Source organism: Cupressus sempervirens, chromosome 5, assembly GCF_028749045.1.
Source record: "Cupressus sempervirens isolate cs-2001-9-10 chromosome 5, ASM2874904v1, whole genome shotgun sequence".
NCBI lineage: Eukaryota > Viridiplantae > Streptophyta > Pinopsida > Cupressales > Cupressaceae > Cupressus > Cupressus sempervirens.
This window is the reverse complement of record NC_143122.1, coordinates 427,174,311-427,198,845: the sequence shown is the minus strand read 5'-3', so window position 1 is coordinate 427,198,845 and position 24,535 is coordinate 427,174,311. Positions and strand designations below refer to the sequence as shown.

The 24,535-nt window shown below is 36.5% G+C and overlaps 1 protein-coding gene across 5 annotated transcripts in view; it reads left to right on the top strand.

Annotated features, from left to right (window-relative positions):
* The window catches only part of LOC149556614 (uncharacterized), a 335,069-nt gene that overhangs the window by 263,680 nt on the left and 46,854 nt on the right, over positions 1 to 24,535 (top strand). For all 5 annotated transcript variants that reach the window (XM_089831014.1, XM_089831013.1, XM_089831015.1 and 2 more), the window contains one exon: positions 22,106 to 22,227. In XM_089831014.1, the coding sequence (XP_089687140.1) occupies positions 22,106 to 22,227 (122 nt within the window). The remainder of the gene's footprint in view (positions 1 to 22,105; positions 22,228 to 24,535) is intronic.

Here is a 24,535-nt window from a genome sequence, read left to right as displayed (position 1 = left end):
AGTCAGAAAGGATGCTCCGATCACAAAATAAATACTGAAATTGTGAAGACAATTGAAGGAAATGCTCAACAATGATGCTAGAAAAAGGAGCATGATGACAAAGAAACTGATACTATGAAGGAGCTAAAAGATGATGCTAGGAATAAGATAATGTTGCAAAACTCATACAATTCTCTCTGTTTTCTTCTAGTAGTGATGCCTTTCAAAGACGATTCACATATATCAAAAGGATCTTTGAACCTTGAATGATTATGAACCAACCATTCTAGTTGAATTGATGCCACTAATACACACAACAACCATTACGAGTAATATAACACAACAGCAATAAAATAGATTAGTGAGTTATAACAGTCATTGATAGTCACGAAGGAAAACTATCACCACATCATAGACAAGACGAAATTAATTCTCTCGATGCCAACACATCATGAGAAATGACATATAAAACTAAGTCAGAAAGGATGCTCCGATCACAAAATAAATACTGAAATTGTGAAGACAATTGAAGGAAATGCTCAGCAATGATGCTAGAAAAAGGAGCATGATGACAAAGAAACTGATACTACGAAGGAGCTGAAAGATGATGCTAGTAATATGATACTCAAAGAACATGACCTTGAATAGATAATTTGCAACACCTAAATGAAGATCATGTGGGGCTTAGGACAGTAGTATGAGAGGAAGATCTATCTTAAAGCTATCGTAAACCTAACACTCCCTCTTAGCAAGAGAGATTTTTAGAGTGTCATTTCATGACAAGTGCACATATCTGCAACTAAAGAGAATGTCAACAAAAACCTCATCATAATTTTTCTCAATAATATTGTTATTTCAACATAAAATATTCACCATAGCTACTCCTAGAGGGTGAATAAGAAAAAATAGAAAAATAAATTCACAGAGTCATACACATGACTTCCACCATGGCTATTCTCAGAGGGGGATCCACCATAGCTACTCCTAGAGGGTGGAACAAGATATTTCACCTTGAATTTATCTAGTAGAAAAGAATGATTACCCTCCTGGGTAACAGGAACAAATACATAAAGACAGAACAAGATATCGAACACATGAATTGTAAAGAATAAAGAAGCAACTTGTGCATTCTTTATTCATCGAATGCATGATTACAATTGCAATGCACATGTCCTTTCACTAAAAAGAATTCATACATATAGTACCTAAGGGGGTGAGAGGCAAACTGTCAAACCCGTATAACTTCCCTCCAAACTGTCTAACTACCCAATTTCCCGATAACATCATCCCCCCCCCCCCCCCAAAACAAAAGTCGTCTCCTAGACGACAAGATACAAAATGTTCGGAACGGAAAACACAAAATAGGGATGATGTTTTACATTCATACATCAAAGAAGAATTAAAATAAAGTAGAGGTGGCATCCTTAGAACTATGTTGGAGGGTTCACCCTCGTCCGAAGCTAGTTCACCTGTTGTGTGCAAATGTGCAAATTTGCTCGTAGCTTGGAGTTCTCCTCCACAACCTCCTTCAACTTAACTGCAACGTCTTTTACTTAAGCCTCCTTCTCACATGATACTCGAGCCTCAGCTAACCAGGCCTTTGTGACAAACTTCTCATGTTTGAGCTCATTCAATTGTCTCTGTGGTTGACTTCTCCTGTAAGGCTAAATCCAATTGAGCCTTCAATTCCTCGCATTCCTTTGCCCAATCCTCCCTTTCCTTTTCCCATTCTACTTGTTGGGTGGTGAGTTGGGTAACAATCTCCTCCCTTGATCTCCCTATAGGTACCCTACCTGGCTCCGCACACCACCGAGCATAGTAAGTATCCTTATACACTTCCACTATCTCATGCGTGATCATTTCAAGGCAGGTCCTCGCTCCGACCGAATCCTTTGTTACTAAATTTTTACTCATGTTCAAATTTAGTCCTAATGAATTGCAAAGGTTTCACACAATTGCATAAGCATTTTACATCTTCATTCAGTTCGTGCATATTGAGATCATGTTCATTATGTGCCAAAAGAATAGACAATGTCCTTGTATTATTCATCATAACAATACAACTGATATTTACAATCATTGAACAATGAAATGATTTAAAAGTTGAAAGTAAAATGTCTCACACAATTGACTGTGATAGTAGCCCCTAGACTATTGCTACATGTTCCTACTCTTTAAAAATGAATAACATAACAGAAGTAAAGAGTAGAAGAAAGGGTCATGGGCACCAATCATTGCCTGTAATGACTGGTTGAGTTGTATCTACTTGTTCCTGCTTGATTGTTGTTCCGCATCACATTCTCTCCAAGTCTCCAAATTCTGCAAAATAAGACGAAAAGATGTTAGATCCGATGGATCTAAGAAATGCTATTTTCTCACCTCTCCACAACTTTTATACTCTTATCATGCTACACATTCCCACAAAATAGGAACATATACTTGTTACCAATTTAACATACCTCCCAAATTGCTATGTTATATGCTGAACTAAGTGTGTTTTAGTTACTGACTAAGTGTGTTTTAGTTGCTGAGAATACATATTACAAAATGAAAAGAATGCAGAAAGTAAAGTACAGGAATCAATAAACAAAAAAATTGATCACTTTTATTCAGAATAAAAGTACCAAAACAGTACATTTTCATTGAAATACCCAAAATTGTTTTGATGAGGTACAAAGTGTTCAAGTTTTACACAGTACTTGAATACAATGCATTCAGATATTACAAGCATTCTCAGCTCCTAACATAATATCTGAATAAACATATTGTATAAACATAAAAGTACTAAAACGAAGATAAGAGGAAAGACATCTATTGCCTGAGTGGAAGATTTGTTGTGCTGAATGTTGAAGGGATGAGCCTGCATCTCCGTTTGGGAATAAACTTGCAAAAAATGAAAGAAGAGATGGGTCAGTTCATATGAACTGAGCAATGGAGATCTTTCCAGTCATCTATACTCTACTGTTCCTACAACATGGTTATTCAAATAACTATATCAAAAGACAAGAAGGCAAGAGAAAAATCTGAAAAATAAAACATGTTTATACTAATGAGTTTGTTCTATGTGTAGATACAGGTATGAAGTTTGAGGTTGTTGAAGGATCTTGCATAAATTACACGGTTGAAGCCTTTCCTCTAAATCATGTAGGGGCCAAGACTGAAGGATTGAGGAGGCTATCGAAGGGACATGCATAAATTACAAGCATGAAACCTTTTGGTCAAATCATGTAGAGGCGAAGACTAAAGACATGGGGAGAGTGTTGAAGGGGCATACGTAAATTACAAGTGTGGGACCTTCTAGTTGAACCATAGTAGGAGATTGAAGACACGAGAAAATTGTTAAAAGGATGTACATGTGTTACAGGTATGAAACCTTTCAGTCAAATCATGGAGGACGTATGAAATTCTTAGTCTACAAGATAGAGGGATTATAGCTTTACAAGTATACAGGCAGAACATGGCACGAGATGTAACTTTCAGAAATAATAGGATAGGCAGCAAGCTACAGCATACATAGAAAGATGTTTATGATCTTTTAAGATCAGATATTCAGCATATGAGCATACATTATTTGTCAATGAAAAAGTGTACGTGCTGAAGATAAATATTATATCAGATTGTTTGGGACAAATTGCTGCTCATCTACGACAGAGGTACATATTTACAGCAGTAAACATTCATCTATAGAAAAATAACTTTCATCTTAACTCATGCTGTCAACAGCATAACATAAGGTCACATATGTAACATCAAAAGAATCTGGAAAATAAAGATGCAATCAGCTATATCAGGGCAGATCACTCATAATGAAAGCACATGTTAAGAGAGCTAAATAGTGTTCTTGAACACGATGTCAGATCAACAAGAGCAAGCAATTTTAAACGTGAAGAACTTCTGAAATAAAAATAATAGTGCACTTGTTTCAGCATATGTGTTGTGCAAAGTTAGTGCATTATGTCATCAAAAGCAAGGTGAAAGTATAGAATTTGCTACAAAAGGAAGCGAATAAGCACAATGAAAAAAAGCATTTTTTCCATAAACATTGTAGCAACTCATGAGTTTTATAGTTCAGGCAATAGAAAGGAAATCAAACACAACTGGAGATTTAAGGCATATAATATGCAACCAGAATATGGATAACATAAAATCAAATTACCATGTTTACAATATAAGTACAAAGCAAGAAGTTACAAGAAACAAGGCCATGGTTAATCACAGCTGAATGATAGGAATCGATAAAAAAATTAAGATGAGAGCATGAATTAACCATAAATCTTGTCAAATGAGTCTGGAAATTGTGATCAGCTTATAGGAAAAGTATGCAAATCTATAAATCATGATGAACCTACGAGGGATTCTCAACTGATTAATTCAGCCCAAGAAACTGAAATTGGATATGATGGATGCAGACTGGACTTTGTGAGGGAATTTTGGGAGGTTATGTAAAAGATTATTCACAAGGAAATGAACCATACTTTGCTGTTGAAGAATATTGGGACTTGCTTTCTTACTCATATAATCAAATGGACCACAATTAAGATGCTCACCAACAGCATATTATTTACTGGATAAATGTTACTGGTGGAAATACAGGAGTTTTTTGATTGACAACAGGGTATTCTTTATACAGCACTTGAAAAATGTGAATATTGGCATTTATCTGATCAAAAGCATGTACCTGCTGGGGTTGTTGAATGGTGACAATCACAGGTAGTTACCTTTACTGAGAATCATAATATTGGGTCAACACAGAGACATTGGTGATTTCCTGCTGGAAAAGAAATTCAAGGCTATGCATATATATTAATGCATCCTGGGACTCCATTAGTCTTCTATGGTAATTTATTTTCATGTAACTATAATAGAATTGCAAGAATCCACTGTCACAGTAAGGTTCATATAGAAAAGGTAGAGAGAGATGTTTATACAACAAACATTGATATAAAGTGCAATTTTAGTATGAAGAATAGAAGGCTTCCAGCAAGAAAAATAAATAAAACTCTTGTGCTATCAAAATTCGGCTATGAACAGCATAAATCTAAGCTTAAGTCCAGCCTTAATAAAACCCTTATGACATTGATAAAGTACAGATCGATCCATGAAAAGAAGAAAATTTTCATAGACTTACGGCAAGCATATGGCTATGAAAGAAGCTGTCCAACAGGAGAAACTCGGCTAGCATAAAATAACCAGCTCAAGCCAAGAAGATCTGCAGCCCAAGCTTTAAAAGAAACCAAGCGGGCTAGCAAATATGGCGTCCAACTAGAAAACATGCCCAGAAATTGCTGCCAAAGCAGGAAGAAGCCGTCCCACAATACAACAATAAAGTCACACCAAGAAATATAGCGGAGTTTTTCCATATGACTACAAACTAGATCAACAGCCGTCCAAGCAAATATGACGTCAAGCATGAAAAAAATTGCAGACAAGAAGCTGGTCAAGAGATGGACAAAATAGCAAGAATATCCAAAACGTCCAAGGTGAAAAAACCAGAGACATTCTCCATGCGGCTAGGTTTCACAAACCCTTATTCTTCCTATGCATGAATGATAAAATGAAGACAAAACAAAACAATTGACCTTCCTTTTTGCCTTTGATGTTTTTGAAAACCCTTTGCCATATTTCATAGAAATTTCAGGTCCATGCAATAAGAGTTAAGAGTTAGGTGCTTTTTTATTTTTGAAACTCTATTTTTATTTAGTTTTATGTATATCAAATGAATAATATCTTATATTAGTCATTAATACATATAAAACTAATAAAAGATTATATTTTATTAATTCTTTTACATTCATTAATACTAATATGTTCTAAATTAACAAATATAACGTTAATTATTAAACATATTGATATTAACCAAAATAAAAGAATTAATAAATATATTCCCTTTATTATACTTATTAATAATGTGTGTAAAATTGATAAATAAGAATAATAAACACGTTAATATTAATAAATATAATAAAAGAAGTAGTTATTGTAAAATTAATATATTAAATGGTTGCAATTATAAAACTATTGATTTTATTAATTAAATAAAGAGAATTAAAAGGAGTTCAAATATTTTAATGCCTAAATCCAAGGAAAGCACGCTCAGTTAACTCTTTCATGCAAAGATGAGTTCTATTTTAGGCTTTAGCAAAGATAGACTGTTTAAGATAAATTGAACGTTACATGTAGTTATTAAGTATGGAGCTATTTTTGGAGGCTAAGGGTAGTTCGAGTTTCTCATGCGGTGATGGAGCATAATAGTGCTATTTTTAGTGATTTATGGAGCAGTTAAGACGAGTTATGCATGTAGTTCATGATGAGAGTCTGTTTTATGCATATTTTGCATAATTATGAGGAGTTTTACATGCAATATTTTTGGGTTATTTGAGGGATCCGAGCTTGGGTTTTATGCATGATTTTGATGAGTTAGAGGCAGTTTTTCAGTTATCTATCAGTTGGGTAGGTGTTTGAGAGTAGTTTTCAGAGGCTTCTTCATAGTTTTTATCATTTTTGACTGATTTTTTCTAAGCATGATCTTGGAATCCGAATTAGGCTTATGAGTTCTATATATTGTACATTCACCTCATTATGAGAGATCTTCTTTCGGATTCAGATATTTGCACATTGCAGATTTTGAGTTGATTGTAAGATCAATTTTGTTGCAGAGGTTTTTTCAGCATTGGTTATAGAGATTCAATGGTTCCTTCTCATTGATTCTCATGCAATATTGTGATTTTTTAAACTTTAATGTTGTGTTCGCCTTCATTTAAGTTACATTCCTTATTGCAGATTTGAATCTTGATACTTGTGATTACAGGTCTTTGTTTGTGATCATTGTTCTTTTTGCAGAAAATTGGTAAAGCCTAGATTTTCCTGTCAAAGCAGAAGATCCCGGTCCTTGTATAGAAATACTTTTGTGGTTGCATGTTTGTCTGAGTATTGTGAATCAATTGTGTCTTTCATAATTTGTGTTGATTTGATTAAAGTTGCATCCAAAACCATTGGTGTATCACCTCATTTAGGTTAGTATTCATTATTTGTTATTCACTTCTCACCCCTTATCTTGCGTATAATTTAGTATTAGGTGATCACTATTTAGGAACCGGCCTAGCTTCCGGAGATTCATCTCTCGTTTTAGGACAACCCACCACCCGAGAGAGTTTCCATGTTTCAACGTGATGGCTAGATTCTGCATCTTGCTATAGACACAATCCTGATTGACAACAATACTAATAGTAAAAGAGGCAAACAATCATACCAAAAAATATTTTATTACTAACATGTTTGCTTACTGTGTAGCATCCATGTCCCTAATAAGTATGTGGATATAACTATAGGCTCCCACGAGGGTTATTGAGCTCGACATACTTATTAGAGACACAACTAATGTAGCAGATCCAGAATAGTATGTAAAGTAAAATTAAAGGCACAAATTATTTCAGTTTTGAAACCTTTTGTTCTAACATGTGTAAGCAAGTTTAAGAATAGAAAATGTATATTAGGAAGCTTGCACTCAAAGATGTATTAGCAGAAGATAACCAACAAGAGGAGTAGAAATTTTAATTCTTGCATGGGAAGTACAAGTTCAGATTTTTCAAAACAAAAAAACATCAGACAAGTAATATATATACATTCAACGAGAAAGGAAATGCAGCCTACAATTAGAGTGAAAAGGTTAGTAGTTTTCATGTATCAACAATGTCAAAAGTATCAAGGTAGATAAGCATTGAAGCTTTCAGAAGTGGAACATCAACATTTAAGGTAAATGCTATAGAGCAGCAATGAATTAGTTCTTGCAGCATTTTTGCACCTTAGTTTCTATAGAAAGCGAGGAATAATGCTTATTGATAATAGTCAGGGTAAAAGAGTCAAATGCTTCAGTAATAAAAGCCAATATGATCATATTATGCTGAAGCTTCAACAACTTTTTAATAACCAGCTGTATAAAAGAAATGACACTATTTGATAACCTTGAAAACTCATACTTCAGTATTTTAATGAGGTCAGAATGAAAAGTTTTGATGCAGTTTGTTAAATAAAATGTTGAATTCAGGTTTGAAGGAAAAATCTGCAGGCAGCTGAGGAATTTAGCCAAGGTGGTCACATATGATCATGCATATACACACCAACACCCAGATAAACAGAAATAAACAAATATCAAAAGAAATGCATGGAAATAGTAAAGGGTGTTGCCATAATTTTAATGCATAGAGTTAAAATGAAGAGCCATGTTTCCAATATACTCCAACAGATAAGATAAAAATATTAATGTCCACGAAAAACCAACAAGGTTTATGGGATCGAGCTTACAAATAGAAGAGCCAGCCAAAGCAGAAGCACCAAACGGTGACTAATAGAAAACAAAAGCAAGAAACAAAATAAGAAAGAAGACAAGGTAAAGACTAAGGGTCCTTCTTTGTCACAAAGAAATCAGTAATAGAGGGGTAAACCCGTGAACGATCCCTAGTCTTAGAATGCTATGTAGAGCCGCTGTAGAACTATCATTGTCTGGTGAGATTGGTGCAGTGTCTAACGAATCTGGAATGAGTAGTAGGCCTTTTTAAACCCCATGAAGGAGACAAGGGAGAGAAAAAGGCAGTAATGAGCTGATCAGTAGTACGCCTTTGAGGTATAACAGACTACAGAGTAATCTCTCGAAGATGGGTGGCCTCCTGAAGATGAAGTGCCAGACACCGCTGATCAATATAGTTGAAGAACATTGAAAGAGAAGAACAGTCTTTGAAAAGGCAATAAAATTTTACTCTAATCTCATAGTAAAGAGGACATCGAAATATGAAGTGGATCTCAATCTCAACCTCAGCCAAAGTACACAACTGACATATCCAATCAACTCGATCCATATGGTGATCAATTCGAGCTCTGAGGCGGTGAGAACCAACTCTGAAAGACCCTAAAGAAAACCGTAAGGCATGATTCCAATGTTGATAGAGATAAGTGGGGCGAACAATAATACCATCCTAAATCTCAAGAAAATGCTCAACATAGAAAGCCATCTTAGGTCGCAGACCTCCCGGGGGATTACTCCAGGTAGTGGTAATGTACTGTCTGTAAATATCCTGTCTAACATGATCGTTCAACTCTTGACGTGAGGGGAAAAGATGGGCAAGAGCATCAAGTGAAAACTGGTAAGGAGGAAGACGATCAATATCAATACCAATCGACCCCAACAAAGAGGTGGCCTGGGCATACCAACAACGAGACCTAGTAGAGGTGTCAGATCTCAGTATCTTAATAGAATAGTATGCCAGATGAGAGTATTCGTGTCGGTCAACATCCAACCCCATAAAACCACAAAGCCGATGAAGAAACCAATTCAAGTCAAAAATGGCGGCTAGTTTGAGAGGATGAACTCCAAACTCAGCTAACACAATGCTATGAGGGGTGAGCATGTGACATCTTATGATATGCTGTAATATCAATGTCTGAACCCTCTCAATAGAAATCCAATCAGAAGCAATAAGAGATGGCCCCCAAACCACTGAGCCATAGAGAACTATTGGATGAACCAAGGAGTCCAAAAGGGACAACTTGGATGAAATATCTAAGTGATGGCTGGACACTGTCTTTCCAGCAAAGCTAGGGAACCCATGCCATTATTAACTTTGAACTGAATAGCTGGTCTCAAGCTAAAGCGCAGCCCTGAGAACTTCACTTCCGAGATACATGTAAGAGGGGGTAATCTCAACTTCTTTACCCTAAAAGAAGTGAAGATGAGAGGTCTTTAAGCAGTTAAAGACCATAACCTGAGTCTTAGACAAATTGACCACAAGCTATCGTCGATCACAAAAAGAAGCTAGACCATCATGGAGTCTCTGCAAGCTGTCAGGAGAAGAGGCCAAGAGAACTACATCGTCAGCAAAAAGGAGAATTGAGATCAAAACTTGATGCAAATAGCACCCATCTCCTGGTTGAGATGAGTTCACAAGGAAATCCTCCAACTCATCAATATACAAACCAAATAGAGTAGGACAAAGAGGACAGACCTGCGTCACTCCAATGGTGCTCTGAATCAGAACAAAAAAGCCCTCTGGAATCTTGAGCCTACCGATTACCCTCTCGTAAAGCCTCATAATAGTTGTCTGCAACATGATTGAGATCCCAATCTCTTGAAGTCTCTAAAATAAGGCCAACCTACGAACATAATCAAAAGCCTTACGAAAGTCCACAAAGCAACAATAGACCTTTTGAAAGCGGTGCCTAGCCTCCTCAATGATAGTCCACAGCATGAAAACATGGTCCATAGTCTAGTAGTTTGTCTGAAAACCAGCCTGCCCTTTAGCCCTACAACCTCTTCTATCAAGCTCACTAGATAACATAGTGTTCAGAGCAGTGGCCTAATGTTTGGCAAAAGTATGTCTGATCATAATAGTTTGATAGTTACCTAGATTGAAAGCAAGTCAAGACTTAAGAATAGGGTAAACCACATGTCTAGACTAGGACTCCGGAAACCTAGTGCAAACCACTCTATTAAAGAGTGTAGGAAGGTAAGATCCAAGAACCGAAGCACCAAGTTTGAAAAGTTCTGTCTGGAAACCCTCTTCATCTGCTGCTCTGCTGCATCTCAAAGATTTGATGGCCTCAATAATACTGGAGTAGGTGAACAAATGAGAGTAAGGAGGTGGAGTGGAGTGAAGAGGTGGCTACCCAGGAATGTTGTAAAGCGTAATGATATGGGAGGTTAGAGAATGGTAGTTGAGAATGGAGGACGAGGGGGAGCGCCGAGGGGAAAGGGTATGCCAAAAGATCTGGGGATTCTGAATAAGTGTGGAGCAAAGGGTCCTACACTGAAAAGAGGCAAAAGGGCGCTTCTTGTGACAAAGAAAACAGAGGTATGAAAGGCGCAGATGAGTGAAGGCCGGGGACTGAGTCTCAAAAGCAACACAAATAGAACGATGGAAAGCTTTTCAATCAGTATCAAACCATTTATTCATAGGACAAGTATTCCGACTCTTAGCTCTAAGAGAGGGAGGGGAACAGTGAGGAATAGAAAGGAGAGCAGAATCCTAGATGGTAGAGGCAAGTGAATCAAACATGTCAGAGGCAACAAGCAACTCACCAAAACTAGCAGGTTTCAGAAGTCTCCTAAGGTGGTATGTAAAAAGCTCACCATCACTTTCAAGGTAATGAAAGCGAGTAGGAAAGGAGATGGTATCAGCCTAGCAATTAGAAGACTGAAAGGAGTGCGACAGGTGGGGTGAAACACAAATAGAAATGCTAAGAAGAGCATGACCAGCCAATGGGAGATGCCAAATGGTGAAACTGCGAATGGAAGAAATGAAGGAATGAGAGGAAATGACATAGTCAACAACACTCGCACGACCACAATGCGGCTAGTAGGTAAAGAGGTTCGATCCAATAAGGAAGGATAAACCATTCAGAATCAACAACCAGGAAGACTCATAGAGCTAGAGAAGGTGATGGCCATAGCCTGAGAGCGGTCCAAGAGCATCCTCTGAGGTGCATTGTAGTTCCATACTAGTCGGGTCTAACTCAGAAGTGTAGTTCGAATTAGAACCACAATCATGCATAGGAGTCTGAAGATCCTTGGTTCAAGCGTTGAAGTCTCCAAGAATAATATCACACAAAGCCTCAAATTGTGAAATGTTGTCTTGAAGGTTACAAAAAGGATCTCCATTCTCCCGGTCACGAATGGCATAAGAAGAGGAGGTCAGAGGAAAATAACGAACAACAATAAAAATCTCTCTGTTGGTATTTTCACTGACCAATCCTGACCCACATAAATCTAGCAAAGGCGTTAGAGTGAACAATTGAAGTGAAACTGAAAATATCATCTCGAACCAAGCAAGCAACACCTTCGGGCCCACGGACCCCACCAAAAGTCCGGACCTCATCTCTGCAAACTGACAACTAGGATAACTTGGAAGAGGGCACATGTGGCTCTCGTGAGTTTCAGTAACGGCCAAAATATTTGAGGATCCCACCGCATCTTGAAAAAGATCCGGTAATGACTATAAAGAGCCATTACCGTTCCAGTAGTTGACAAGAAGAGAAGGGGGCTTCCTCTTTCAGACTTCTGTCGGGACTGTCATGCTAGTTTGGAGGTTGTCCTCTTTACCCAACCCGCAGGAGGAGAAGCACAAACCACTGCTTGAAGATTCCTTATAACAGCCCATTTCCCAACGTGCCTAGCCTCTGCCACAATTCCTCGAGCATGTTTGAGTTCTGTAACCTACACCTTAGTAAGATCTTTATCCAGATAAATTTCTGAGGGAAGAGAAAACAACTTTCTCTTTGCTCTAAGGGCATGAAGTTTGTCTGAAAAAGAGAAGAATATGATGAAAAAGGTGTCCCCCGTACCAAACCAACATCTATCCAAGGTAATATCTGAGATACCAAGTTTATCAGATAGAAAGGAATGCCCAGTGGTAGTAGGATCGGACGTGGGTGTAAGACCATGAACATGCAAGTTGAGCTCACGTGCACGTCATACACGCTCATCGTCAATCTTATCTTGAATGATCTTGTCTATATTCAACCAGGGTGTAGAAGTATCTATGTTAGTGCAAATCGAAGCCCATGTTTTCACTTTCTGTTTGGTTTCTGCAATCAGAGAAGAGTGTATTGTAGCCATTTTGGTTTGTTGTTCCTTGATTTTATGCAGCCCATCTAGTTGTTCAATAACCGCCTCAAGATTAGATTTCAGCCCTACTGTTTTAGATATGAAGGTGTTCGAGAAATGTTTGGTGTTCAATTCAGTTGACTATTTTTTGAAGTTCAAAAGTTCCGCTGTCAAAGTCCCAATCTATTCTCTTAGCATGGTGTTGTTTGCCTCCAACTTAACCACTCTATCGCATAATCTCTAATAAGTCAGAGTTTGGACTTGGGGAGGATAGTTGTCTCTTGTATTCATAGTTACAGCTAGGAAAGACAGATAGGGAGAGAGGTCTCTGTACTCTACCCGCAATGGATAGGTATGGCACAGAGAAAAATTGCAGGAAGTCGTAGGTGAAACCCCACACAAATTGCAGAGATACCAGAAGATAATTACAAAGTCTTCATGCCAAAATGACAGAGATCCAGTAAAGAGCACAGGCAAAATGCATATTCATTCAAAACTCTTAAGGATATGATATTAAAAGTGCAAAACGATGAAATCAAGAAAACAACAAATGGATGTACAAGATGCTGCTGAAAAACCACCTTTAGTCATTGCATCAAAAGCAACCCAAAAACAATATTCTAGATTTCCTTCATAATATGACTTTTACCAAGCAAAACAGTGAGGTTGGTAACCCGAAAGGATTAAAAATACAGTCACAGCATGCATCAGCCTATAAGAATCTAGTCACTTTAAACCACTGAAAAGGAGATTATTGTTTCAAACTAGTTGAAACCCTACAGAGGCGTTTTGATAAAAGGGAAAAAACGCAAGTCATCTTCATCTACAGTAAGAGTGATCTACCTGTTTTCAATAAAGGGTTTTCAAAACAAATTCGGTAATATAAGCTACAGCCCAAATACTGTGCAACTACTGATGTACCAACAAACAAGTAAGCATAAGCCCTGAAAAATCACAGGAGCTTAAATAGTATTTTATTTCCTAATTTGTGGCCACAACATGCCTGTTCAGCATGTCTTCCAGACACAATTTTATATCATAGCTTTAGTAAGACAAGCAACGAATATTACAACCCAGAAATTTGAAATCAAGCAAATAAAAGGAATGAAGATCAAAATCTACAGGCAGAGCCATGGACATAAATTTTTTACCTTCATCCAACAAAGGAACTATCCATAACTCTCTTGTCATGGTGATGATAGGGGATAAAGCATTAAAAATCATGGCAGCTGAACAGTAAAACATTATCCATGCTTTCAAATATGGCAGCTACCAAGCAAAACTATAGAAACCCTTCTCACTAATTTCGGAAGATGTGAAATGAAAGAATAAGCAAAAAGAATGTTTGTGTTTTAGGGTTATCCTTTGAATTAGATGGAAGGAAGTACAACCACGTGGCTTGTGGTCATCCAAGTTTTTTCACCTTCCTTATCAAAGCCGACTCCTTAGTGCTTTTATTAATTGTGTCATTTTTTATTGATGGGGTCGTTTTAGATTTTTATAATTTGCATGTCATAGGTGCGATTATTTCTACACAAGAAGAGTTCATTTTTTTGTTATATGTAGTCCATGTATTTTCAGAATTATTAATAATACTTTCAAATTCAAATGTAATTAGTATTAACTTTATTGATGAATTATAAATCATTAGGTTAATACTAAGTATTATTAATGAAGGTTTGAAAAGGCAAAAGACTTGGAGGAATTATAGCTTAGAGGTCGCCATGTGTATTCAAGTGGAGTCGTCTTTGTTGTGATTAGGTTACAACATGTGGTGTGAACTAGTTTTTTCCAAGTGTCAGCTGGACTTTCAGTTTCAGTAGAAGTTTTAATGTTGCGTTTGAGTCTTTTTAGGAAGTCTAGGGGTCTATTTTGACTTGTCATCATGGAGATATCATGAAGAGTCAATTTAACATTCATGACACACTGATTGGAGCATTTTGAGCACCTTTTTTTAGGGGTTTTGTTTTTGCTCGACCCAAGATGGTTCCACTTTCTTAGGTAGCATTTATTCAATAGAGGAGGATTTTTCTATACCCTATCACTTTTACTTGAGAAGATCATTCAGTATTGGGGAAGAGACCTTTGGTTATTATCATTGTGTTTTTCAGTATTGTTTCAAATTGGAAATGTATTTTCAGAACCTTGAAGAAATATATTGAGCATTTGGGATCTATTTTTGAGGTCATGTTTTGTATGTAGATTGATGATCGATATTCCTTATAGTGTTTCTTTTTTAAACCTTTAAAATTTGTCTCATTAAGCATCTTTCATGATTATTATTGTTTTATATAGGTCAGGAGATGTACTAGTTTTTATTTGCAAGTGTTGAATGTGATTAAATTCCTTTTAATATCTTCAAATATTGGGTCTTCTTTTGAAATACTTATGTGTAGATCAATGTGTCAGAGTTGCATCAGTCAATCAATTGCTAAGAGTTCAACTTGTGTTTAAGGAAATATTGTTTTCACCTAAAAAATCCTTCTAGTATATCACCTTTTGTCTTTGCATTTCTTAATTATCAGTCATTCTTACCCCTTTTCTTCACAAGTTTCGTTGATATTTCGGTTTTTTAAAGTGATCCACCCTTTAAAACTAATAGGAACCAGCCAAGAACCCGGAGGTTTAGTCTTGTTATAGGTCACCCACACCTTTGATTGATCCTATGTTCTCCAAAAATCTCTAGTGTTTAGGTGCTTGAGATAGGATGCAATTTCTGGAGTTAACAACTTTGGCATGCTCGGTGGGACATCCTGCCAGTTTTTCTAAGGATTTGCTGTTCTGATACACAAACAACAAAGTGTCCAATAGCCGAGGACGTACTTTTGTGCATTTGGTGACTTTGTTATCAAGAGACCAATGTTTTTCTCCAAAGTTTATGATGTTTACCGCATAAGTTAATTAAGAAATGCACACAGATAATGAACACGAACAGCATAACTCCTTTTATTATTCGCATATGCCAAAGATATTACATTGCTGGTGGTAAGATGATTTACAAAGTACCCAGACAGGGTATAAATACTTTCCGCCAAACCTTCTCGAAGGAGTTCGTCGGCTACATAATATGTCCGCTACAAACTATTTACCGACGACGTCGGCTACAAAGTACAAAATCTACCGACGACACCACCCCGTCGGCTACACAATGTTTATCGACGACATCATCCCCCCCAAAAGAAAAAGTCGTCTCCGGACGACAATTACAAAATATCTGAGACAAATTAACAAAACAGAATACATTAACTGACTAACAAGATAGATCTATTTCGTCCCAAGCCTACACCAAACTGGTCTCCAACCCATGCTGCATTTGTAGCATCTGCTAAGACAATATTGTCTCCTTAATCAAGCTGACCTTGATAGCCACCTGTGCTGCCAACTTTGGGTACACTGAGCCAAGTGTCGCTATAGTGCCTTCAACTCCTCCCGAGCTCTTTATGCATCCACCAAGACAGCCTCACATCCAACACCTACTCCAAGTGCCTCTGGTACACAGACACTCCATGCCTGTAGCAGCTCCAGGTCTCATCAACTGGTCACACTTCCCACGACTGATATCCGCAACGATTAGGGGTCCACGAGGCAATGGCCCCGCGTGGTCCTGGGGTAGTGCCCTAGGTGCCAGACCAAATTAGCACTTTCAAAGCCACACAAAACACCATTTTCGTGATTTTCTTTCGATCCCACACCTATGCCGCAGAAGGTGACACACGGGTGAAAGAGTTCAGAAGCTCCTTTTGCCGCAGAAGGTGACCCATGGGAAGATTGTAGTACACCGGTAGATGCAGAAGAAGGGTGACAAGAGGTTTAATAAAAAATTAAAAGAAAAAAATGACAACAGAGTGAAACAGTTCAGAATGAGTAACGCATGATGCTGGAGGGAAGGGAAAAACATAAAAGGTAGTAAAACATCAGCAGTTGCCAGAGAGAGTGTGGGATCACATCAGGAGTTCCACCACTTTCAAATACTTACAGTTAGAAACTCCAAAAAGGCATGGAAGGACTCTTTCTAGGACAAAACCAGTCAAAAGAACACAACTTTCAGCAATTGATATTCGTGTTTATAGAAGAAGTCAGTCAAGTGAAAAAATTATCAGGCATTCAACAAGTTCAACTTTAAGGATTGATCCTTTTGAACCTGATATATCTACTGTTTCAATCGTAATAGCAACTAGTACAAGTGCTACAACAAAAAATACTAGTAGTTTTTCAATTCAAATAGCCCCGGTCAAAGTTCCTATACAGCAACAAGAAGCACATTTACCATAAATGCGAGAAGGTTTGTGTTTGTGCCTTTCTTTTAAGAAAGCCCCTTGAAGTTTGCGTAGCATCATGATATACCCTTGGCTTCCTTGAAGAGTTTACCAGATTTCACTAGAGAAGCTCAAACCACAACATTTGAGCATATCAAAGATGTTGAACATTGTGTAAGGTTCATCACATCACAGAAGAGGATGTTGTTGTTAAACTACTTGCAACTTCATTAAAGGGAAAAGCTCTCCAATGGTTCAGAAGTTTAGTTGTTGGTTCTATCGATTCGTGGGATGTCCTAGGAGATGCACTAACAAGGCATTTCGAAGGTAAATCAGACCATTTGTCTCTTGTAGAGTAGCACACAACTATAAAGCGTGCTCCCCAAGAGCAGATGATTGACTTCAACAATAGGTTCCAAAGGACTTGGACCAGAATACCTGTCTCGGTAAGACCTTCAACAAACCATGCATTTCTATACTTTTTGTGAAGCTTAAATAGTGATATTTCTATGATGATTCAATTAATGGGAGGTGTCTCATTGCCTCAACATATGATATTGCTATTAGAGTTGAGAATAGTCTTATTCAAGTAGGCAAGATAGCACTTAGGCCTCCAAGGCCTATCTTTCCGAATATTCAGCCAAATATGCCATTAGCAATATTGCCTTTTAATGCTTTACTTGTTCCTAGCCAAGAAATAGTTGTAACAGGTCCTTCATAGGAGCTACAGGAGAACATGATGCAAACCTTTAGCAATGAGCTGGTAAATTTGAAAAGACAACAATTTCAAGCTAGACAACCTTATCAACAACAGAATCAAGCTATGAATCAGCCTTACCAATAGCGAAACCAAGGCCAAATTCAAGCAAATAAGCAGCCATATCAAGCCAATATAGCCGGTTATAGGTCAAATATCAATCAAAGACCTTTTCGACCTTATAACCCAGTGCCTCTTAATGCTACTAATCCTGTCAAAGACATTGTACCTGTGCAAAATAACTTGGTTTTAGATTTTGAGTGGTGTTATCCCTGTAATGAAGTGCATAATCAAACAACTTGCACAAATGGGATGATTAATTAAACTTTGATGGTACAAAATACTATCATGGATCAATAGAATTCAATTGTTGATGGACCTAAACAGAAACATGATACACATGCTCCTGAGATTGCGTTCCTTAACTACCGAAGAGAGGAGTTTTGCGCAGTAAATAATGACTCACCAGTATCAGCCAACATTAGAGCAAAGAAGGGAGCTCTTGAAATGGAACAAATGACAAATAAAGGCAAAGGACCAGCTACTAATGAGTCAATACCTAATATAGAGGCTACAACTAGTACCCCTATGCCTACAATTAAAGATAGCATTCCAAAGTAAGTAGACTATGCTGCAGTTCGTACACATCAAAGATTACATCCTATTGTTCTAGTTAGTATAAAAGACAATATGAAGAGGATGAATGTGACCATGTCAATGTGGGATATGTTGGCAATTCCAGTGCAAACTGATATTCTAAGGCAAGCTTTATCTGATGAGGTGATTCCGAAAGAAAGAAGTGGTGTTATCCCTGTAATGAAGTGCATAATCAAACAACTTGCACAAATGGGACGATTAATTAGACTTTGATGGTACAAAATACTATCATGGATCAATAGAATTCAACTGCTGAAGGACCCAAACAGAAACATGATACACATTCTCGGTATGCTTAGTGTGTACTTGGCATGCTCGGTGGTTGTTGCTGATGCTTGGTGGTTTGGTTCGCTAATTGGGTGTTATTGGAGATTTGATTGGCCGAATGGTGCATCTAATATGCATAATGTGTGATCGTGACATGGATCAATCGTTGGATGTGTGAGGACCTATTTAGCATCTTGGTTCATTCTCCTATGTGCATTTAATGATTGTTGTAAGTTGACTAACGCATATTGTGTTTATATGGTTCCTAGATAATTCTACTTGCAATAGGCCGACTTGTGGTTGTACAAGTGTAAAAGAGGGGTTTGGGTAGTGCTCTAGGGAAAGTGGATTCAAGTTAGGAATCTAGAGTTGTGAATTAAGAGTAGAGTTAGTAGTTGAGTGTGGGCTTAGGAAACAAGAAGATTGCTTGGTGGCTTGTGAGCACAAGTTTAGATCTTGCTTGGAGTTTCTTCTAGATTGTTGTGTTGTTACAGACTTGGAATAGCTAGGAGTTGTTTGGATCTTGTGAGATCTTGCAAAACTGTTACTGTAATTGCTTTGTATTGGCCACAACCAAGAAGGCCTTATAGCCTGGCACATTGCATGTATTCAGTTATTGGATGAATAAAGAGATGGATTTTCTATCGGATCTTGCATCTTTTGTTTTGTTTCCGTTGTGTCATTGTTTGTTGGGGGTTGGTCACCTCTATTGGGAGTTCACTTCGCCTTGCACTATGTCATTAAAGCTGTGACCTTTTACCACAATCGGGTTCTCTAGAGGTAATTAAATGTGGTAAAAATGATTCATCTTTACTTGTGATAAACATGTAACCGGGTTCAGCGGATGTAATTGGATGTGTTGGAGGATGGATGTAGTATGGACTAGCATGGAAGGCGAAGGCATTTATATGCACTTCTATTCTTGGGTGGGAATCGTCAATTTTCTTCCAAAAAAGAAATCAAAACAAGCAACAAACAAACAAGAAAAACTAAGAACAAAACAAAATCATGCCTCTTTCTATTGACTCAGACATGACATCTTCATGATATCCCTTTACATGCACTTTTTGTTTTTGGAGTTTGGGAGAGTTTTTGCATTTGCAAATGAGAGGATTTCAAACTTTTTTAAGAACAAAATGCAAAAGACATAGACTGCATTTGATTAAATGGACAAAAATAGCCAAAGAATGCAATTTTGTAGCCAAACAATTAAGAAATAGAAAGAAAGTTGAATCCTTCTACTTGGAGCTCAATGAGCCAAAAATGGAGGAAAGAGAAGTTTGGATAACAAGTCTTCTCTAAAATCGGATTCTCTAAGTGCAAACGCATGCAACAACTAAGATCTTTTCACAAATTCAAACTTGCAAATCATGATCTCCAAGGTTAAATAATAAATACATGAGGCGTTTTTTCCTTTAGATGCCAAAATGTGATCTCAAAACTCCATTACATGCTAAACGTTTTTGGGAAATGCATGTTTTTGGGCATTTTTGGAGAAAAATTTGCCCTGGCAATGCAAATGCATGATTCATTTTTATTTGAAATGGTCAAAAATGTGGTCTCTCAATGCATTTACATGCATTCAAATGCCAAAGCGTTACCTTCAAATGCAAACGCATGGGCAAAAAATGAATGTCTTTGGGCCTTTTTGGAGAAAAATGTGCCCTTTTTCTGCCTTTACATGTGACATTTGGGAATGTAATGAGGAAAGCATGCTTTGAATGGTGTTTGCATGCATCTAAATGCCAATTCACACTCTATGGATGTATTTACAATTTACATGTTTTATTTCTTCATCAAACTGCAACATTTTTGCTTGGAGAGCAAAAACGCATCCTCAACATGCAAAGACATGTGATGTTTGGCTGGGAAGAGGAAAATCGCACTCTAGAGGAATCATTACATGTAACACCTACATGTAGAAGGCGCTTTTCACGCAAACTGGACCCTTGGGAGGGCATTGCATATTTAAAATGACTTGGAATGACATGTTTTAGTGCAAATCGCACTCTAGGAGGCCATTTGCATGTGAGGCATAGGCTGGAAATGTGTCTTTGCATGCAAATCGGACTCTAGACATGCAAACACATGTTCTATTTTTTGCCTTTTCATATTTGTCTAAGTAAACATATGTCTCCAAGAGCAAAATTGCACTCTCCAAGAGCATTTGCATGTGTTGAAAATATGCTTTGACTTTACATGCATTTGGATTTGCAAGGCAAAGTCGCACTCTATAGATGCAATTGCATGAAGCATATTTCAAAGAGGACATGTTGAGTTGAATAACTTAAACTTCCTATTTAGCACATGTCTAATTGTTATTGAATAAAAATCACTTTAAATGGGTCAAAATAGAATATTTTCACTATATAGTTTACATATTGGGTAAATATTTATTTAAAAGCAACATTTTACTTAGATGTTTTAAATAAAAGATTAAAGTAAATCTCAACATTAAATTAGACTATATAGTGCACTATAGCCACTTAGTGAAAAATTAAAAAACAACGCAACATGAAAATATAACATAAAGTGCACTTTAGTTACTTAAATCGCTTAAGTGATAAAATAACTTAAAAACATAACATAAAGTCACTTGAAGTTATATTTTTCAAATAGTGAAACTCAACATTAGAATATAACATCCATATTTTAAATATGCGATTGCACTTGGAGAGTCCACTTTCTAGGCACTTAAATAGTCATATCTTTTGACTAATAAGTCCAATTAAACTTTAATATATACTGAATCGAAGGGAAAACCAAAAGTAAGATATTGAATGAAAGAAAAGGTTTAAAGCAAACTAAACAAACACTTGAAAAAGAAAACAAGGACTTTGAAGGCTTCAAAAATCAAGAATAGGCTAATAAAATGAAAAACGAAAAGGACTTGACAAAAGCCTTTAGTAAAACGATTCACTACGCAAATTGGGAATGATTGGCTGATCAATGTTGGCCAATTAAATAGTGAATTACTTCAGAGATATGTGAAACTTAATTGAAAGAGTTTCGTATTGTTACCTCGGACAAGAAGTTGGAATAGCAATTAGGATTTTATTCCCAACATCAATAACAAACAGAATAGTAAGTAGGAATGCTAGAGTGCAAGAAATATTACTAATGAAACTAATATATTTTTTGTAATTGGGACAGTCCAGTACAATATTAATAATTACAGTTTGCATTCTTCCATTTTAATGTAATAATTTTATATTTGATGATCAATGGTAATTGGTTAAATTTATTTATGTCTTCTCTGCAACCTACTCTTTTACCATTTCATTATGATATTATACCTTTTTCAAAATAGAACTAAAAACAACTTATTTTAAAATAGAACTAAAAACATTTATTCTTTAAATCAATTGATTTTAAAATTTCATTTGTATATCCCATCTAAAACCTAAATTTAAATGAAATTTTAGATCCTCCTTATTTAACTGTGTCCTACAATAGTTAATAGTGGCAGGATAGAATATTCTTCCTCTTGAACATGCTAGGATGAAATTATTACTTTTATTATGATTGCTTTCAATCTAAACACTGTGTTACAGTGTAATTAAATTTAGTTTGATTTTGTTGAATTTCTCTATGCAGGCCATTTTGTCAGGATCAAGCACAACAGCCTTCTGGCATCTTTTAAAAGATGCGTGCTTACCTTCTTTTCTAGCAAGGGAAGGAACCAAATGCTCTTCCCTTCCTCAAGGAAGACGATCTAGGTAATGTTTCCTTTGGTATAATGACTTGCAAGTTGCATCTCTCTCTGATAATGTATATAATATAAATATGATATTAGGGTAAGAGAAAAGTTGGGACAACTGAGAAAAAGATGGCTATGTAAGATTAGAAAGATCAATTTAAAATTTTAAACTACTTAAGTAATGAATAAACAATTTATATATGTCTAATTCCATTCTTATTTTTTGAAGCCTACCTACCTTAACAAATGCATCTTAACCAGCATTTTACCTCATCAACATTTTTACCTTTTGTTTTTGCATCTATATAAATGTGGGAGCTATACTCGTGAAAACTCACCCAACAAGACAAATAGAATGTAGTTGGAAACTTAGAGAGTTTGCAAACTATGGCATCCTTCTTGTAACAGGGCAGTGTCCTAACACATCAGTAGGATGGATACATGGACATCAATGTATCCAGTCATCAAACATTTGCATCTCCAGCTTACCGAGTCCTGATCCATAGAAACTGTTATTTTCTACTTATAACAGACATACAGTGACCAAAAGAAAATTTCTAATGCGAGGCAATCCTCAAAATATTGCATATAATGAATAAAAGCTTTTCCTTGTGCTCTAAATGTGTCAAAATGGTCATATTCCAAGTCTTGTCTTCATGGTGACAAATTCATTGCTTTTTCTAGGCAGAGAATCAAAAAATGTTTTCGTTAGGACAATTTCATTGCATTTTCTAGTAGGTGATCTTACAATTACCATGGTCTTTGTGTTTACTTGTTTGCAGAATTCAATGGAAATATTAAACTTATTTGTCTACTGCCTTCAGACACTTACACTCCATTTCTAAGGCATAGCAAAGATGCTGCATATCGTCCTAGGCATTCCTCTTCCATGGTTACAGATTTACATCTCTTCTGCATGGTCCCACTCTAGTCATCAATTAACACTTAATTTTAAGGCCTAAGGCACCATCCATGACTGGAAGTGGCTACTCTTGACTTCTTTACCCAACAACTTTGATCTATATTTCAGATCACCAAGCACTTCTAGTACGCCCTAAATATGTCTAAGATCTACCAAAGGGGTATTATTGCTCATGACGTGGCAGAGACATGCTTGACATATAATTGATATGTTATAGAAAAATGTCATTTAAAAGATATCTTTAAAAAATTACATGCTTAGATATGCCTGACATCTACTCAAAAGTTTTAGAAAAATGTTGTTTATGAGATGAACCAAGCAGATATCTGATTTACAGAAATAAAAGAGAAAAAAGTATACAATGATAGACTAGAAAATCAGAGATTACAAATTATATTCAGACAATTACAACCCAGATATGACTCAAGAAGCCTTGCAACTTGGCCTCCTAATGTTTATCTGTGTTGGGAGTCGCAAAGTGATGATGTTACTATGACTCATATATTGATGACAGTATGTTAGAAATCAGATGTCCATATGTGTTGGTGTTAATTTATCCATCTTAGTGATGTGAGGACATTGCCCTATTGCACAAATGATGACATAGTTTGCAAAGTCTCTGGGTGTTATCCAAGTTTCCAATTGCTTGCTATATGTCTTGTTGGGTGAGTTTTCACAAGTTTAACTCGCATTTTATAGATGCAAAAATATGTGGGTAAACATGGTGATGCAGTAAAATGCTGGTTAAGATGCATTTTTTCACATGTTTTTTCTATAAACTGTGTATTTTCTCTTTTGAGATGTCAATTTGAAATTAAATACATTTTGTTATTGAAATTTATAAGAAAAGGTTTCATTAAGATAATTTAATTTTTAGTTCTTTGTAAGCTGCCAAGTTCTTGTCGCATATTTGCTAAGTTTGTTGCCTAAAAGTTTTGTAAATAACTATGACCACAACTTGCAACACTGTAACTTTAGGCAAAATTATATGAGATTTCTCTCTTCTCTTAGGAATAGAGGAGGCTCGCTTCTTACTCTAGGTGACTCCAATAGAAACTTAACTGAATTTACAAAATTGGGCGATTGTCTTAATGTATTCCTCTTTTTTCAGGAATGATTTTGCAAACAACTTATGGACAACACTAAAACTTAACAAAAAAGCACCTATTGCTATGATAATATTAATGGCTCATGAGTTGACATAAGAACAACATAAAAGACAGCAATCTACTTTACTTGGGTGGAACAAGTGCAAAAATCCAAAGTCTTTGCACTTATCCCCAATGAAGATTTAATAAGCTAAACAAATGGTAAAGCACAAAGTCCTTACTAAGTATTCTCTAATGTTTATGAAAGAACTTAATACTGAAGCATAGAGTCTTTCAGCCTTAAGTATTTAAAGCCA